This window comes from Bison bison, unplaced genomic scaffold (genome assembly GCF_000754665.1).
Source record: "Bison bison bison isolate TAMUID 2011002044 unplaced genomic scaffold, Bison_UMD1.0 scf7180017864174, whole genome shotgun sequence".
Taxonomy (NCBI): Eukaryota; Metazoa; Chordata; class Mammalia; order Artiodactyla; family Bovidae; genus Bison; species Bison bison.
Genome location: NW_011494746.1, coordinates 1909838 through 1927156, shown reverse-complemented (window position 1 = coordinate 1927156; position 17319 = coordinate 1909838). Strand labels below are relative to the sequence as shown.

Here is a 17319-nt window from a genome sequence, read left to right as displayed (position 1 = left end):
AGTCGTGTCTGACTCTGCGACCCCATAGACGGCAGCCCACCAGGCTCCCCTGTTCCTGGGATTCTCCAGGCAAGAACACTGGAGTGGATTGCCATTTCCTTCTCCAATGCATGAAAGGAAAAGTGAAAGTGAAGTTGCTCAGTCATGTCCGACTCTTAGTGACCCCATGGACTGCAGCCCACCAGGCTCCTCCGTCCATGGGATTTTCCAGGCAAGAGTACTGGAGTGGGGTACCATCTTACTGAAGAACACTTAAGAATCATACTATACCCTTTGTAAAAGTGCGGCATGGAAGCCTGAAGGGCCCTGAAAGGGGGTTCATGCTCCTACCTTCCTGATCTCAGGTCTTGCCAGCAACCCCCAAGTCCACGCCCAGCCTCTGCTGCGCCTGCTGCCAGTGATTTCTGTTTCTCAGTGGGCTTGTAGGCTCCTTCACTGCTTTCTCCAACACTGCAGGGCAAATTGCTTATTCGTTTTCATTACACTTACTTTTTTTTCTTGCCAAAAAATAGCATATTTTCTGTCACATCTTAGGTAATTGTATCCATATCTGTCTCCCCTGCCATGGCCCCAGTTGTATGTTCCCTGTGGTCGGCAACAGAAGCTGACTTCTCAGTTTCCAAAGCACGAACACAGGCCCAATTCATAGAGATTGCTCCTGATTGTTTTAACATCTAAATTTAGACGTACTTTGAAAGATTAGAATTCTAGAGTTGTCATTTGAGGGGAAGGTAGTTTTCTTTTTTAAACACTTCAAGCACATGCTTTTTTACTCCATGTTAACTGCATAAGGGTGTGAACAAGAATATATGTAAAACATATTGGCTCTACTTAAATGCCCAATGACAGAGGAATGGATAAAGAAGATGTGGTACATATATACAATGGACTATTTCTCAGCCATTCAAAAGAATGAAATAGTGCCGTTCGCAGCAACATGGACGGACATAGACAGTATCAGACTGAGTGAAGTAAATCAGAGAAGGAAAAATATCCTATGACATCCCATATATAGAGAATCTAAAAAGAAATGGTATTAATACAAATGAACTTACAAAACAGAAACAGACTCACAGACTTTGAGAATGACCCTATGGGTGCTGGTGGGAAGGATCGGGGAGAAAGGATAGTTAGGGCGTTTGGGATGGACATGTATACACTGCTGTATTTAAGATAGATAACCAACAAGGACCTACTGTATAGCACATGGAACTCTGCTCAATGTTATGTGGCAGCCTGGATAAGAGGAGAGCTTGGTGGAGAATGGATACACGTATATGTGTGACTGAATCCCTTTGCTGTTTACCTGAAACTACCACAGCATTGTTTGTTAATTGGCTATACCCTAATACAAAATAAGAAGTTTTCTAAAAAGAAATATATCATCTCTATATTTTGGCAAGATACGCTTTGAAAATACACAGAAAAAACCCACATTTTGTGGACTTAGGTTGACATGTTATTATAATAATTTAAACATAAATTATGAAAAAACTGTATGTGTAGCTTTTATATCTTTAAACCAGAATCAAATTGTAAATTAAATATAAACGTGTGTATATCATCATTAAATGAGAATTGTTGGAGCTATTCTGCTTTTTGCAGTTTCTCTGAGTTCTCTTTTGCTGTCAAATAAACATGGCATTCTGCAGCCAGTCTTTCATTTGACATCCTAATGAGAATGCTTTTCATGTCATTAAATTTTCAATTGCAAAGCTGTCAGATAGAAGTACAATGCAAGTCATATATGTAATTTCAAATTTTCAGACAGCCACATTAAAAGGTAAAAAGAAACAGGTGAATTTAATGTTAAATCATTTTAATCTGTAATCTCTAAAACATCATTTTGACTTGTAATTAATATAGAAAACCTGTTATTGAGCTTTTTTTTTTCATTTTTGTTCTAAATCCTCAAAATCTGGCGAGTATTTCATACTTACAGCTCCTCTACCTGGGACTGCTAGTGCCTGCTGTTGGATAGCATGGTTCTGTAGGATCAAGAAAAAGAAGAGGCATGCTTTGGGGTTATAAGATAAACTTTGGGTTTTTTTAATATTTACTTTTTCTCCTCTAATGTACTGAAACTTTCTCAATCTAGAGCATTGATTTATGCATGATATAAAATGGTACAACAGCTTCCTTTTCAATCCACGTAATTTCCCCAAATTTCTTCAGGAAAACAGTCGTCTAGAAAATGAGCTTCTGGAGAATGCAGAGAAGTTGGCAGAGTATGAGAGTCTGACAAACAAACTTCAGCGAAATTTGGAAAATGTTTTGGCAGAAAAGGTAAATCTGTTTAAATGTGATTTCCTGAAAGGTAACCCCGAAATGTAGTTTACTCAAAAGACCAGAAGCAGTGCCACTAAGAAAATGTCTATTATGGAATTATTTATGTGACTAAAGGAAGTTGTCAACTTTTGCAGGGATTTAATTTATACGAGGAAAACTTTGCATGGCACTGAGAAAGGATCTCTGCTTTAGTTGAACACATCACTCTAGAATGTTCTTTCCATCTTCCAGTGGATGGTGTTTCTGTTCAAAAGTCACATTCCTTTCATACTCAAGAGACTGAGTGAACACCAGAAATTGGGGCCTTTGGTATTTTATAGGTCAAAGAAGGACACTTGGGAAAAATGACAACTTTGCACTTTCCATTTTCTAGTTTGGTGACCTTGATCCCAGCAGTGCTGAATTCTTCCTGCAAGAAGAAAGGCTGACGCAGATGAGAAATGAATATGAGCAGCAGTGCCGGGTGAGTGACTGAAGAGAACTTAGTAAGTGGAGGAGTGCCCAATTCAGATCCTGCTTCACCGTTTACCAGCCAAGCGACTGGTAAACGTAACCTGTGGGTATCTCAATTCCTCATCTACAAGGTGACAAAAATAAATGAACCCACAAAATAGAGTTGTTGTGGGGAGTCAAGAAGTACACGTGAAGTGCTTAGAACAGAGCCTGAGACACAGAAAACACTTAACCTAAGTGCTTGCTATTAATGTCATTTAGTATCCTGACATATGAGAGAGTTGTGCAAACTGCAGTTGTCTGTTTTATCTGGGTCAGAAATTGCCAGTAATTAGAGGAAAATAAAGTTTTATTCTAAGAGAAGGAAACTGTGATCATGTTGATATGCTTTTTCCAAAACCAGCCTTTCCTGAGTGCAGGCTTACTCTGATATAATTTGCTTTTGTTCTGTGGGGTTTTTTCCTGAATACATTCCTTACTTTATTTACAAGATACAAATAGAGCAGAAAACACTCAAGTCTTTAAGTAGTAAGTCATTACTACTAGAAGACACAAAAACATCCTAATAAATAAGAATCTTTGACTTTTTTAGAAAAGTAACTCTTCTAAGCTCAGGAATCTGGGATTTTTTTTTTTTTCTTAAACCACAAACACTTGTGTATTTTAACATGGTGAGCATAACTGAGTTCAGCCTGCTTTAGATGAACATAGTACTTGGGCAAAAATGAAGAAAATAATCACCTCCTTATGAGGCTCTTCATAGTCTGCCTTCTCAGGAAATATACACGCAGACTTTGAGAAAAGAAATGAAATATTTGTCACTCTTACAAATACATTTTGGCTCTTGTCTCTAATCTCCTATACTTTCAGTTATATAGATTTTTTTTCTCCTATGCTTTCAATTATTTCATCAGTAAAATCTGTCAGCTCCACCTCCAAAAATTCCCCAAATTCATCCACTTATTTATTTTTTAATAGCTTTTCATAACCATACAGTTCACCAACTTAAGGTATACAATTCAGTCTCTTTTAGTATATTCACAGAATTGTACAACCATTACCATAATAAATTTTAGAACATTTTCATCACCCGCAAAGAAACTCTCAGTCCACCTAGCTGTAATCTCTCCCGTGACCTCCACCCCTAGGCAACTAATGATCTGTTTGCTGTCTGTTTGGTTTTGCCTATCTTTTACATTTCCTATAAACGGACTTATACAATATATCGACCTTTGTGACTGGCTTCCTCCATTTAGCATGTTGTTTTTGAGCTCCATCCATGTAGTACCGTGTATCAGTACTTTATTTCTATTGCTGCATAATATTCCATAACATAGCCATACCACATTTTATTTATCCATTCCTTAGTTGATGGACATTGAGTTGTCCAAATATTGTGAATAATGGGCTGCTGTGAGTAATTTGTGTGTGAGCTCTTCTGTGGACATAGGCTTTCATTTCTCTTGGGTATGTACTCAGGAGTGGAATTGAATCACATGATCACTGTATGCTTAACCTTTGAAGAATTGCCAAATTTTTTGCAAAATATTTGCATCATTTTAATTCCCACCAGCAAGAGAGTTTCCGTTCCTCTCCATCCTTGCCAACAGTTGTTACTGTATGTCCTTTATTTTAGCCATCCTAGTGGATATGAAGTGGAATCTCATTGTGGCTTTGATTTGCATTTCGCTGATGGCTAATACCATTGAGTATCTTTTCACGTGCTTGTCATATATCTTCTTTGGAGAAATGTCTCTTCAGATCCTTTGCTGAATATTTAAATGTGTTATTTGTCTTTTTATTATTGAGTTGTAATACTTCTTTATATATTCTGTATACAAGTCCCTTATCAGATATATATGGTGCAAAAACTTTTTTTCCGTGCTGTGGGTTGTCTGTTTACTTTCTTGTTGGTATCCTTTGAAGCACAAAAGTTTTTAGTTTTGATGATGTACAGTGTATCTGTTTTTTCTTCTGTTGCTTGTTTTTGACATCACATCTAAGATTTATATTGGTTTTTAAATTCCAGCTATTACAAGACCAAGTAGACGAACTCCAGTCTGAACTGCAAGAATATCGTACACAAGGCAAAGTATCCAGGCTTCCCTTGCAGAACTCACTATCAGAAGAACTTGATATTAACAGTGGTTGCATAGAGCCTGACCAGGGTAAGCCATTCAGACACTATCTTTTCAGAGTCTGTGCCTTTGACTTTTGATTTTAAAACCATGGTTGAATGTAAAATTGCAAAATGTTGGCAACCCTGCCTTCTCCGCCCCCACAGCACTACCCCACCCCCACCACCCCAAAAAAGACTTTGGCAATGCTATTTTCTTGAGCTGTTTCACTTGTGGTATGTTTTTTTCATTTGTCCTGAAGTCTTTGTGAGAATACTTCCATCTGATTTTGATACACATCAACAAAGAAATGGAAAAAATCAAACCACAAGGATATTAAAAAAACAAAAAACTGGCTACGAGTCTGCGAATCCAGGCCTTGGGAGTGTTAGAATTCAGTCACTGAGTTATTGCTGAATCCTCCCTTTCTAAAAGAGTGCCTGACTGGTATGACAATGTTTTGCAGAGTGAGCCAGCCAGAAACCCCAGAATTTGGTTTCCTTATGCTGGTTGTGCTAAATGCCTGCAAAACAACAAATAAGATAAATAAATGTTGGTGCCTGTGCCTTGGGGAGGATTTTGAGTAATACAGCTGGAAGGCAGAGCTATTTGGGAACCCTCCTATGTTCATTATCAGCTCTTTTCCTCCCTCCTCATATCCTGCCTCTTTCCTCCAGGGTGTTGAATATGAATTTCAGAAAGGATTTATGATAAATTCTTCATTACAAATAGTTTTCCCCACTGCTACTTGGAACAGGAGTACAGGTTCTCACAATGGTTGTTTATTCTTCTCCTTACCTATTTATTCTACAGTAAATAAGGGAGTGAGGACGGAACAGGAAGAGGCTTGAATCTTTTCCTCTAAGTCTGTACTCTGTAACCTTACTGTGGTAAAAGGATGGAGCCCAGCTGATAGGATATATCTCAGAAGCTTTTCTGGGCTTTTCCGTAGATGACCAAGGGCTGGGAGTTCTAATCATGGGTACATGAGGCTGTGCCATCTTGGGATGGTTTATACCCCGGGTATCACTTCTCAGATGGGGAATGCCATGACAGATGTAGAGAAAGCCCAAAGATTGTCAATTCCAGCTGTTAGACTTAAACTATTTCTTGCATCTGCCTGTGTCCTTCCACATGAAAACTTTTTTTGAGTCCCCTGCCTTAATATTAGTTCCCTGCCTTAGTATTGGAGAAGGAAATGGCAACCCACTCCAGTGTTCTTGCCTGGAGAATCCCAGGGACGGGGGAACCTGGTGGGCTGCCATCTGTGGGGTCGCACAGAGTCGGACACGACTGAAGCGACTTAGCAGCAGTAGCAGCAGCAGCCTTAGTATTAGATGTAATCATTTCATCTGTGTACTCTCTCAGCCCTCAGCTTATGCTTCACATTTCAATGTCCGTCCCAGTCACCATTGTGGGCAGTTGCACAGGTGGACTCCTATGGAATGAGTTGATAGTTTTCTACCGAATCTGCCTATATCCAGGTTCCTAACCTATGCTCTATTCTTTTTAATAACTTTAGCTGATAATTTAAGATGAGGCCCCACCTGCACTACAGGAAATTAGCATGGTAGTGCCCAATCTTCTGTAATGTCGAGTGGTGGGCTGGATATCTTGACCCATGAAGTTAACACCTCAAAGTGTAGCAAGTATGCTGGCCATTCACCCTCCTGCCACGTTCCTTTCTGCTGATTTGTCACCCAGTATTTGCTGGATGGAAAGAAGGCTGGTTAGTTTGATCATACTGCCTCACTCTGTAGCATTTTCATTAGCAGGAGGTCACTTTTAAGAAACATTTTCCCCATCTGCTCCCACCTCCTGTCCTATTGATTTCTATTAAGGTTTGATACACTGCCTGTACATAAAAAATCTGTTGTCTTTGTTTTTTCTCATTTTCTCTTATGCTTGAAAACAAGAGACCACTCTTGGATTCTGCTGTTTCCTAGTAGATATCATCTGTTGCAATTTAGGATTCCATAATTAATGCCAGTTGTGTTATTGAAAGAACCTGCAGCCGGGTCAACAGATCCCATGTGTTTTCAGGGCTTGGTTCTGAAGAATGCAATCCACTGAATATGAGCATCGAGGCAGAGCTGGTCATCGAACAGATGAAAGAACAACATCACAGGGAGTTGTGTCACCTAAGACTGGAGCTTGAAGATAAAGTAAGACCTTCTTCTCAATCCTGTTCTCTGATTTCTTTGAGCTCTGACAAGCTTTTGCATGTACGACACTCTCCATTCTTTTTTCTCCCAGAGCAGCACTTTCTGTACATTTCCTCATGCGTCTGGGTGGCTACCAGGAACTTACTTCCTCAGGATGCTTTCACAGGCCAAGGGGCCTTTGAGGGCTCTTCTTCATAGGAGAGAGATTCTTAAAAATGGAATATCTTCAGTCCTAGCCAGCATGGAGCTTAAAGGTCATTACATTATTTCCAACTCATTAAAAAAAAAAACTTAAAAAAAACCAAAAAAGTACTTTGATACAGCATTACCTCCTAAATTAGGTATAAGTTCTGAATCTTGGTTTTCAAAACCCTTTACCGTATTGCTTTAGGTTATATTAGCAGTCTTCTCTTTTATCATCCTTTGAGTTACTTCATCTTCCAGCCAGACCAGATGGTTTGCTGCTCTTCATCAAACTGTCCTCTTTTGCTCATGCTATTCCATGCTATGTTATTATTTCTTTCTACCTCTTGAAAGTCTACTTAACCTTCAGAGCTTACATCAAATGCTACCTCTTATATTCCTGAATTCTCCCAACCAAACATGATTTTTCCCTCCTTGGAGTCCCCAGGTTACATTGTAGGTATTTTTCCTATACACGTTTTTAAATGTTTTATTCTAACTGGTAGTACACTTTCTTTATACTTGTCATAACCATGTCTAGAGAGGGGGCTATGTCTTATCCGACTTGTGTCCCCATGAGGCCTGCAGAGTCGAATACTTGAATATAATTATCTATGTTAAGACTTTTAGTTTGCAGTTGGAAAGGATGCCTGTGAAGAAATACAGTGTCTATGTGAAGGTCTAGTTAGTTTTAACAGAGTTGTTTAGAAACTAATAAAATTCAACCAATTTACAAAGGAAATCAAACCATGCCTGACTTAAACATATCTTATTTAATGTGTTTGAATTGTTACTTTAAAACAAAACTAGGAAAACTGAGAAATGTGTTGTAAGAAAAAAGTCTTTACTGCCCCATCGCCTTTCCATGGCCTTGAGTTGAATAACACTGTGGTGGTTTCACTTTCTGGCTTTAGGTGAACTATTATGAAAAGCAGCTAGATGAAACCAAAGTTGCCTTTGAAAAGGAGCAGGAGAACATGAAGCTCAAGTGTGAGAATGAAGTACACATCTTAGAAGAACAAATAAGTGACCTTAAAAATAAAATTGCAGAACTTCAGGGCCAGACAGAGGTACTCAAGGAGGCACAGCACGTGGCTATCTGCAGACATGAGGAGGAGAAAAAACAGCTGCAAATGAAGTGGGATGAGGAGAAGGCTCACGTGCAGGAGGAGCTGCGGCTGGAGCATGAGATGGCACTCAGGGCTAGGCTGGAGCAGGTGGAGGAAGGCTTTAACAGAGAGAGGGAAAGACTCGTCCAAAATGGCGCCTGGACAGAGGAGAAGGTGAGGGGCTTGACTCAGAAACTAGAACAAGTTCACCAGGAGCAGCTGAAAAGCCTGGTGGAGAAACACATTCTTGAGAAAGAGGAATTGCAAAAAGAGCTCTTGGAAAAACACCAAAGGGAACTACACGAGGGAAGGTAAGAAAGTGGGGGAAGGAGAGGAGGGGACACCAGTCCTCAGGGGCACCACAAGTCCCAGTTAATAAAGGAGACTTTGAAAAACCAGGTGTAAGCGCCCACTTACTGACTAGAATTCTTTTTTAGTTTTTCAACTTGTTTTGTCCTTGTTTAGATATAAGCCTACCTTGGGATTGTTGAAACTTTTTTTTTTAAGAGGAAAGTTTTTCATTTTTTCTATCAGACATACTTTTTAAGGTTCTGGATGAGGATAAGATTATCACAAATGTGATTTCTTCTTCGTTTAGTCCTGTTGTTTTCTGAGAAAGGCCTTTTATAAGTTATTAGATTCGGGCAAAGTTACATTTTCTCTCGGAGTTATGAAACACTATTTTGTGCTTACTTTCCTCAAGTGAAACCTCAGATGCTTTTGAGGGCTTTGGTGCTTCATACTTTATCTTGGTGGTACTTCATTAAATAGAAAGCAAAACATATATGTATGGTTTATATAACTACATCTAGACAGACAGGGAGTCACTCAGTCTTGTCCAACTCTTTGTGACCCCACAGACTGTAGCCTGTCAGGCTCCTCTATCCATGGAATTCTCCAGGCAAGAATACTGGAGTGGGTTACCATTTCCTTCTCCAGGGATCTTCCTAACCCAGGGATCAAACCTGGATCTCCTACATTGCAGTCAGATTCTTTACCATCTGAGGCACCAGGGTATACATAATTAAAATGAAAGAATTTTATGTATTTCCCATTTAGGGTTTAGGGTAATACGTATTTGAACATTTAATGAGAAAGCATTGTAAGTTTTTGGCTAAAACTCCATAAATATCTGGGAATATGCCAGAGAATTTGGTTTCTAAATCTTCTTTTTAAATGCAGAGAGAGGTAAGTGAGTCTTTTAAATTAATTATGGCCGCCATTGTTTGGCACTCAGAAATGAGATCCCTTCTGAGTATAGAAATAAGTGAAGACCATTTTTTAGAAAACATTTACATTGTTTGCTTGGCTGCTTCTTCTATGCATGGGAAAATGTTTTTATGTTTGCTTCTGGAGTTGATGACAGTTTCAGTAATGCTGTATGTTGACCACATTTAGGGAAAAAATGGAAACTGAGTGTAATAGAAGAACCTCTCAGATAGAAGCCCAGTTTCAGGCTGATTGTCAGAAAGTCACTGAGAGATACGAACACGCCCTGCGGAGTCTGGAGGTGCACTACCGCCACCAGCTGAAGGAGCTCCTGGATCAACAATGTGAGGAGAGGTCCCAGTGGGAGTTTGAGAAGGACGAGCTCACCCAGGAATGTGCGGAAGCCCAGGAGCAGCTTAAAGAGACTCTCCAGAGGGAGAAAGCAACCTCTTTGGTCCTCACCCAGGAGAGAGAGATGCTGGAGAAAACATACAAAGAGCATTTGAATAGTATGGTTGTTGAGAGAGAGCAGCTACTACAGGACCTGGAAGATCTGAGAAAAGTGTCTGAAAGTCAGCAAAGTCTCCTGTCCAACCAGATACTTGAGCTGAAGAGCAGTCATGAAAGAGAGCTGAAGGATCGTGAGCAGATCCTGTACCAGGCAGGCACCTCAGAGCAGCTGGTCAGCCAGAGGCTTGAACAGCTGCAAAGGGAACATGACCAGGAGAGGCAGGAAATGATGTCCAAGCTTCTGGTCATGGAGAGTGTCCACAGAGCAACCTGTGAGAAGGCAGATCGAGAGAGGGCTGAGATGAGCACAGAAATCTCCAGGCTCCAGAATAAAATCAAGGAGATGGAGCAGGTAGTGTCTCCTCCCTCCAGGCTTCAGAATAGCTGTCAGGTGATAGGAGGGGAGGAGGCAGAAGAAAATGGTGCCATGTCCCTGCTTCAGCAAGGAGAACAGCTGTTGGAAGAGAATGGAGATGTTCTCTTAAGCCTGCAAAGAGCCCATGAACGAGCAGTGAAGGAAAATGTGAAAATGGCAACTGAAATTTCTAGGTTGCAGCAGAGGCTGCAAAAATTAGAACCAGAGTCAGTAATGTCTTCTTGTTTAGATGAACCAGCTACTGGGCTCTTTGGAAATTCAGTGGAACAAACAGAGCCATTTTTACAGCCAAACCGAATCAAACAAGCAGAAGGTGGAACCACACAGCGTATTCTCAGTGACCTACAAGGCGATGAGGTCCGTGACCTCGAAAGTACAGGGACAAGCTCTGGGCAGAGACAGGTCAGAGTGGAGGAGTCTGAAGCATCAATAGAGAGTTTTTCCGAGCTTGAAAATAGTGAGGAGACCAGAACTGAAACCTGGGACCTGAAGAATCAGGTCGGCCAGCTTCGGGAACAGTTAATGATCTTACGTGCAGACTGCGATCGAGCGTCTGAAAAGAAACAGGACCTACTGTTTGATGTTTCTGTGCTAAAAAAGAAACTGAAGATGCTTGAAAGAATTCCTGAGGCTTCCCCCAAGTATAAAGTGTTATACGAAGATGCCAGTAGAGAAAATGAATGTCTTCAGGAAGAGCTGAGGATGATGGAGACGCGCTATGATGAAGCACTAGAAAGTAACAAAGAGCTCACTTCAGAAATGTTCAGATTACAGGATGAGCTAAAGAAGGTTGAAGAAATGACTGACACATTCCTTAGCCTGGAAAAGAGTTACAATGAGATCAAAAGAGAAAATGAGGAACTGCATGTTCTGGTTTTGAGACTTCAAGGCAAGATTGAGAAGCTACGAGAAAGAGCAGCGCTGCAGTGTGACTGCTTCTCCTTATGGGAAGCCCATTTAGATAACCTGGAAGTCGGACCTGATGAAAAGGTCTTTGAACTGAACCAAACACTGGATGAGCGTGTACCAAATGTTATGAGCGTGCACCATATTATAGAAGAACATTTGTATCAAGAAAACCAGTACCTAGAACAGGAGAATACACAGCTCTTGGAGAAAGTAAAAGCACATGAAATTGCCTGGCTACATGGAACACTCCAGACACATCGAGACAAGCTTGGAGCACAGAACCGAGTTGTACTGGAGGAAAACACTGCTCTCCTCGGCCTTCAAGACAAGCATTTTCAGCACCAGGCCACCATCGCAGAGTTAGAACGGGAGAAAAAAAAGCTGCAGGAGCTGACTAGAAAGTTGAGGGAAAGAGTCACTGCTTTAGTCAAGCAAAAGGATGTACCTTCTCAAGGAGAAAAGGAGGAAGAGCTGAAGGCAATGATGCATGACCTGCAAATCACATGCAGTGAGATGCAGCAGAAAGTTGAGCTTCTGAGGTAACGTATGCACCTTCTGCACTTCACGGAGTCTCACAGAGCACCTCACCAAATCTAACTCCTGCTGCTTGCGTGCCTAGAGAAACTAACCTGTTAGTCTTCACAAAGAGAGCAGTACTTTAGACTCCCTTCTGCTTCTGTGTTGTATTAACAAGTAGAATAACCCAGCCTAGGAGGCATTCCTTCCTCTATAAGAAATCAGTGTTGTTCATTTGGGGGTGAAGGTTCATAATGGAGAGTGTTCGCTGTTTAACCATGTGCATCATTATTGTTTGTCGTCTTTAACTCTTTTCTAGCACTTCATTTGGATGGACAGACTTTTTTCCTTTGGCTAAATGTTATTTTCCTCATTTTGATGAAACAAGTTATGTGAGAATGAATGCCTTTTGTGTATTATTAACTCACTTGGTAGATAAGAACTTTCTTCTTATACTAATATGGGGAAAAAATGTTGTTTCATGGCCTATAGTTTTTCACTTACATCACTTACAGTGCATGCTGATATTCTATAGATATTGGAAATTCATCTTAGAACATACAATTTTTTGAGGAGCTATCAGATTTTAATGTGCTGAAAGAACAAAGACAAATATGATACTAATTTGAACCACTGCTCACTTGACTTTATAAAATATAGCAATAGTCTTCTAACAAATTTGGTTCAAAAAAATTGTAGAATTTACATCATGTCTGAAATATCTTAATGATATGTGGGAAAAAAACAAAATAATTCTAGGTGTAGTCTTTCCTCTTTTTATTTTAGACCGTTCTTAGTTCCAAAAATCATAATGAGATGAAAGAAATTAGAAGGTAACCGTTAGCGTACATGTTTTGGTATGTCCCTTTCATTTATGTAGTGAATTTTCTTTCTCTAGGTACCTTGGGGTTTAAAACTAAAGCTCATACAGCTTAGTGATATGGCTTTTGTCTTTGAGGAGCAGGGAGGACTTGAGACTGAAATACAAAGAGTTATTTGCTCAAAGCAGTATGAGAAAGTCAGCAAGTAGGATGGGTACTGAGTTTCTTTTCTGTCTCAATGCTTAAGTGTTTTGGTCACACTTCCCTAATGTTTTTTAGTAAAATTCTTACTCCCCAAAAGGAATGAGTCACTGTCATAGCTTGATTTCCTAGTACCAAGAGACATACTAATTTAGGCTTTTCTTTTTAACTGGTATGGAATATGGATTTAATTGGAAGTTACTAGAAAGTGTTTTCCAAAGATGCCAGATGATGGCCTTTTTATAACTATTTTTTTTAAATCTCTGTACTGCAGATATGAATCTGAGAAGCTTCAAGAGGAAAATTCTATTTTGAGAAATGAAATTACTACTTTAAATGAAGAAGACAGCATTTCTAACCTGAAATTAGGGAAATTAAGTGGATCTCAGGAAGAAATGTGGTAAGATATATACTTAAATATTCTAAAGGCATTTTTGCAAGGACTGAAACTGTGGTACTTCAGTGTTTAAAGCCTAACTCTTAAGTTATATTTTCATTGTCCCTTTAGGCAAAAAATAGAAACTGTAAAACAGGAAAAAGCTGCAGTTCAGAAGATGGTTGAAAATTTAAAGAAACAGGTAAGAGGTATTTCTCAATGTTTCCTGATTCTAAAATTTTCTTTTTTTAAATTTGAAATTTATAGCACATGCCACTGGAAACATAGCCAATAACGGTAAGGTTGTAACTCTGAGTTTCAAAATGGAAACTTACCTCATGCTAATTCTAAATTCAGTTTCTATTTTTTTAAAATATATTTATTATTTTCAAAATGTGTATACATTATTTCTAGACTCTGGGTATTTAATACAAGCCATATAATCAGTGGAAATGGGGAGATGATAACCTCTAAACCAAACCTATGAAAAACTAGCTCTATCCCTTATGTGTTTGTTTTTTTTAATTGGTGGAAAATTGCTTTACAATTTTGTGTTGGTTTTTGCCATACAGCAACATGAACCAGTCATAATTTTATATATACATATATATCCCTTCCTTCTTGAGCTTCTCTTCCCTCCCACTATCCCACATCTCTAGGTCATCACACAGTACCAGGCTGGGTCCCTGTTATTTAGCAACTTACCACTAACTATCTGTTTTACACATAATAGTGTATGTATGTCAATGCTATTTTCTGAGTTCATCACACCCTCACCTTCTCCTGCTGTGTCTACAAGTCCATTCTCTACTAGGTTCATTGGTACCATTTTTCTAGATTCCATATATAAGTGTTAATGCACGATATTTGTTTTTCTCTTTCTGACTTCACTCTGTATAAGAGGCTCTAGGTTCATCCACCTCACTACAACTGACTCAGATTTGCTCCTTTTTATGTCAGAGTTATATTCCATTGTGTAAATGTACCACAACTTCTTTATCTGTTCATCTGTCAATGGACATCCAGGTTGCTTCCATGTCCTGGCTATTGTAAAGTACTGCAGTGAACATTGGTATACATGTGTCTTTGAGAATGGTGGTTTTCTCAGGGTATATGCCCAATAGTGGGATTGCTAGGTCATATGGTAGATTTAGTCATTTAAGGAATCTCCATATTGTGTTCCATAATGGCTGTATCAGTTTATATTCCCACCAACAGTGCATAAGGGTTCCCCTTTCTCTACTTCCTCTCCAGAATTTATTGTTTGTAAATTTTTTGATGATGACCATTCTGAATGGAGTGAGGTGATAACTCATTGTAGTTTTGATTTGCATTTGTAATAATGAGTGATGTTGAGCATCTTTTCACGTGTTTATTAGCCATCTGTATGTCTTCTTTGGAGAAATGTCTGTTCAGGGCTTCTGCCCATTTTTTGATTGGGCTTTTTGTTTTTCTGATATTAAGCTATATGAGTTGCTTATATATTTTGGAGATTAACCCTTTGTCAGTTGCTTCATTTGCAATTATTTTCTCCCATTCTGAGGGTTGTCTTTTCATCTTGTTTATAGTTTCCTTTGTTGTGCAAAGGCTTTTAAGTTTTATTAGGTCCCATTTATTTACTTTTGTTTTTATTTCCATTAATCTAGGAGGTGGGTCAGAGAGAATTTTGCTGTGATTTACATCAAAGAGTGTACCGCCTGTGTTTTCCTCTCAGAGTATTATAGTTTCTGGCCTTACATTTAAGTCTTTAATCCATTTTGAGTGTATTTTTGTATATTGTGTTAGGAAGTGTTCTAATTTCATTCTTTCACATGTAGCTGTCCAATTTTCCCAGCACCACTTCTTGAAGGGGCTGTCTTCTCTCCTTTGTATATTCTTGACTCCTTTTTCAAAGATAAGATGCCCATAAGTGCTTGGGTTTATTTCTGGGTTCTCTATCTTGCTCCATTGGTCTATATATCTGTTTTTGTGCCAGTACCATACTGTCTCAAGGACTGCAGCTCCTCGTGTGGTTTTCATTTAGGTTAGCCCCTTCCTCTTTCTTCAGCATGATTAAAAGCAGTAGGTTAAGAATAGAATTTTACAGATATAGAGTACTAGTTAGTCCATGTATATTTTCACAGAATTATGATTTATTTAGATAGTATGTGCCATTCAATGCCCAATTTGTATAATCTCAACAATGTGCAATTGTGTGAAGAAAGGCCATTTGAGAATCAGTCTGAAGCAGTCAAAAGACAAGGACATTCTGGGAAAAGAGTATTTTCAGCATTTGAAATAGACAAGGTGTTAACATCCAAAATATATTTTGTACTCTTACAAATTGCAAAACCCAGTTGAAAATGGATAACTGATATGAATGGTCAAGACAGAAAAAAGAGCACATATAAAAAGAAAGTTAGCCTCATTATTCATTAGGGAAGGGAAAATTAAATGTTTCCTGTTTTTGCATATCAGATCAGTAAAAATTAAAGATTGATCTTGTCTAGTATTAAAAGGGAGTGAGAAAATGAATCTACTTATACATTGTTGATAGAACTATAAGTTGGTAGTCCTATGAAGAATGCATTTTGGGGATGTCAATCAAAACAGTAATATATAAACATACCTTCTAACCCAGCAGCCCCACTTCCAAAAATGAGATGCTAAATACAAAATGCCACCATGTATAAATGAATTTTCCAAAAGATTGTTTTTCTATCAATATGAGAATGGATAAATGCAGTATGGAATGTCTTGCTACATGGAATACCTCACAGCCACATAAAAATATAGCATGTGCCAGTTTCTGAATGCACTGATTTGGAAAGATAGGAGTCTATAAGATATTATAAGTGGAGAAAGCAGAGTATCCAAACATCTGAAATTATGCAAATTTTCGATCTAAAGAAGAAAAACACTGTGTGTATATGTGTCTGTGAACGTGAAAGTCGCTCAGTCATGTCCGACTCTTTGGGATCCCGTGGAATTCTCCAGGCCAGAATACTGAAGTGGGTAGCCTTTCCCCTCTCCAGGGGATCTTCCCAACCCAAGAATTGAACCCAGGTCTCCTGCATTACAGGCAGATTCTTTACCAACTCAGCTATCAGTGAGGCCCTCATATGGGTTTGTATATGCATCGAAAACAATCTGGAGGGGGATGCATCCCTGTGGACAATGGCTACCCCTGTGGAGTGGGATTGGACAAGAGTGTCTAATTGACTTTGTCATAATGAGTATGTATTGTGTCTGCTATTAAACGTGTATGTGTGTGTATATATATAAACTATGTACATAGACAGGGTAAAAGAATTAATCTCTAAATAAGCTTTTTTAGCAGAAGTAGGATAACAAATTTTAAACACTTATTTCAATTTTAATTAGATTTCAGAATTAAAAACCAAAAACCAGCAGTTGGATTTGGAAAATATGAAGCTTAGCCAAAAGAACTCTCAGAATCAGAAAGAGCTGCAAGAACTTAATCAACGTCTGGCAGAAATGCTAAGCCAGAAGGACAAAGAGCCAGGGCACAGTGCATGTGAGGAATGGGAACAAGAAAAGTCTAATCTCAAAGAAGAACTGGAACACTGTAAATTGCAGGTATGGTCTACAGCTACTCTATAGCCTTTCTGGACGAAATCCCAATTAAAAAAATAAATGCTTATATTTAATTTCTTATACATTTACGTCCTAATAATTAAAACAGTGTAGTGTTGGCACATGAGTAGAGAGATGAATAGAAAGTCTAGAACTAGACCCAGATACAAATGAAAACTTAGTATATAGCAAAGATGGGTTCTCAAATCACTGGGGTACAGGTGGACTTTTTAGTAAGTGGTGCCTGGACAACTCAGTAGACATTCAGAATTAAAGTCAAAAGACAGCTCATAAACTGGGGGAAAAAATATTTGCATCATATGCCACAACTGCTGCTGCTACTGCTAAGTCGCTTCAGTCGTGTCCGACTCTGTGTGACCCCATAGACGGCAGCCCACCAGGCTCCCCCGTCCCTGGGATTCTCCAGGCAAGAACACTGGAGTGGGTTGCCATTTCCTTCTCCAGTGCATGAAAGTGAAAAGTGAAAGTGAAGTCGCTCATAAACTGGG

At 39.1% G+C, this 17319-nt stretch overlaps 1 protein-coding gene across 6 annotated transcripts in view; it reads left to right on the top strand.

Annotated features, from left to right (window-relative positions):
* Window positions 1-17319, top strand: part of NIN (ninein (GSK3B interacting protein)) — a 97889-nt gene that overhangs the window by 54584 nt on the left and 25986 nt on the right. For all 6 annotated transcript variants that reach the window (XR_825488.1, XM_010842256.1, XM_010842257.1 and 3 more), the window contains exons 11-19: window positions 2176-2286; window positions 2663-2752; window positions 4772-4910; window positions 6903-7024; window positions 8122-8627; window positions 9715-11859; window positions 13133-13258; window positions 13367-13436; window positions 16598-16813. Coding sequence is in view for 5 of the 6 variants with exons in the window: in XM_010842256.1 (XP_010840558.1) it covers window positions 2176-2286; window positions 2663-2752; window positions 4772-4910; window positions 6903-7024; window positions 8122-8627; window positions 9715-11859; window positions 13133-13258; window positions 13367-13436; window positions 16598-16813 (3525 nt within the window). In the remaining variant the exon portion in view is untranslated. The remainder of the gene's footprint in view (window positions 1-2175; window positions 2287-2662; window positions 2753-4771; window positions 4911-6902; window positions 7025-8121; window positions 8628-9714; window positions 11860-13132; window positions 13259-13366; window positions 13437-16597; window positions 16814-17319) is intronic.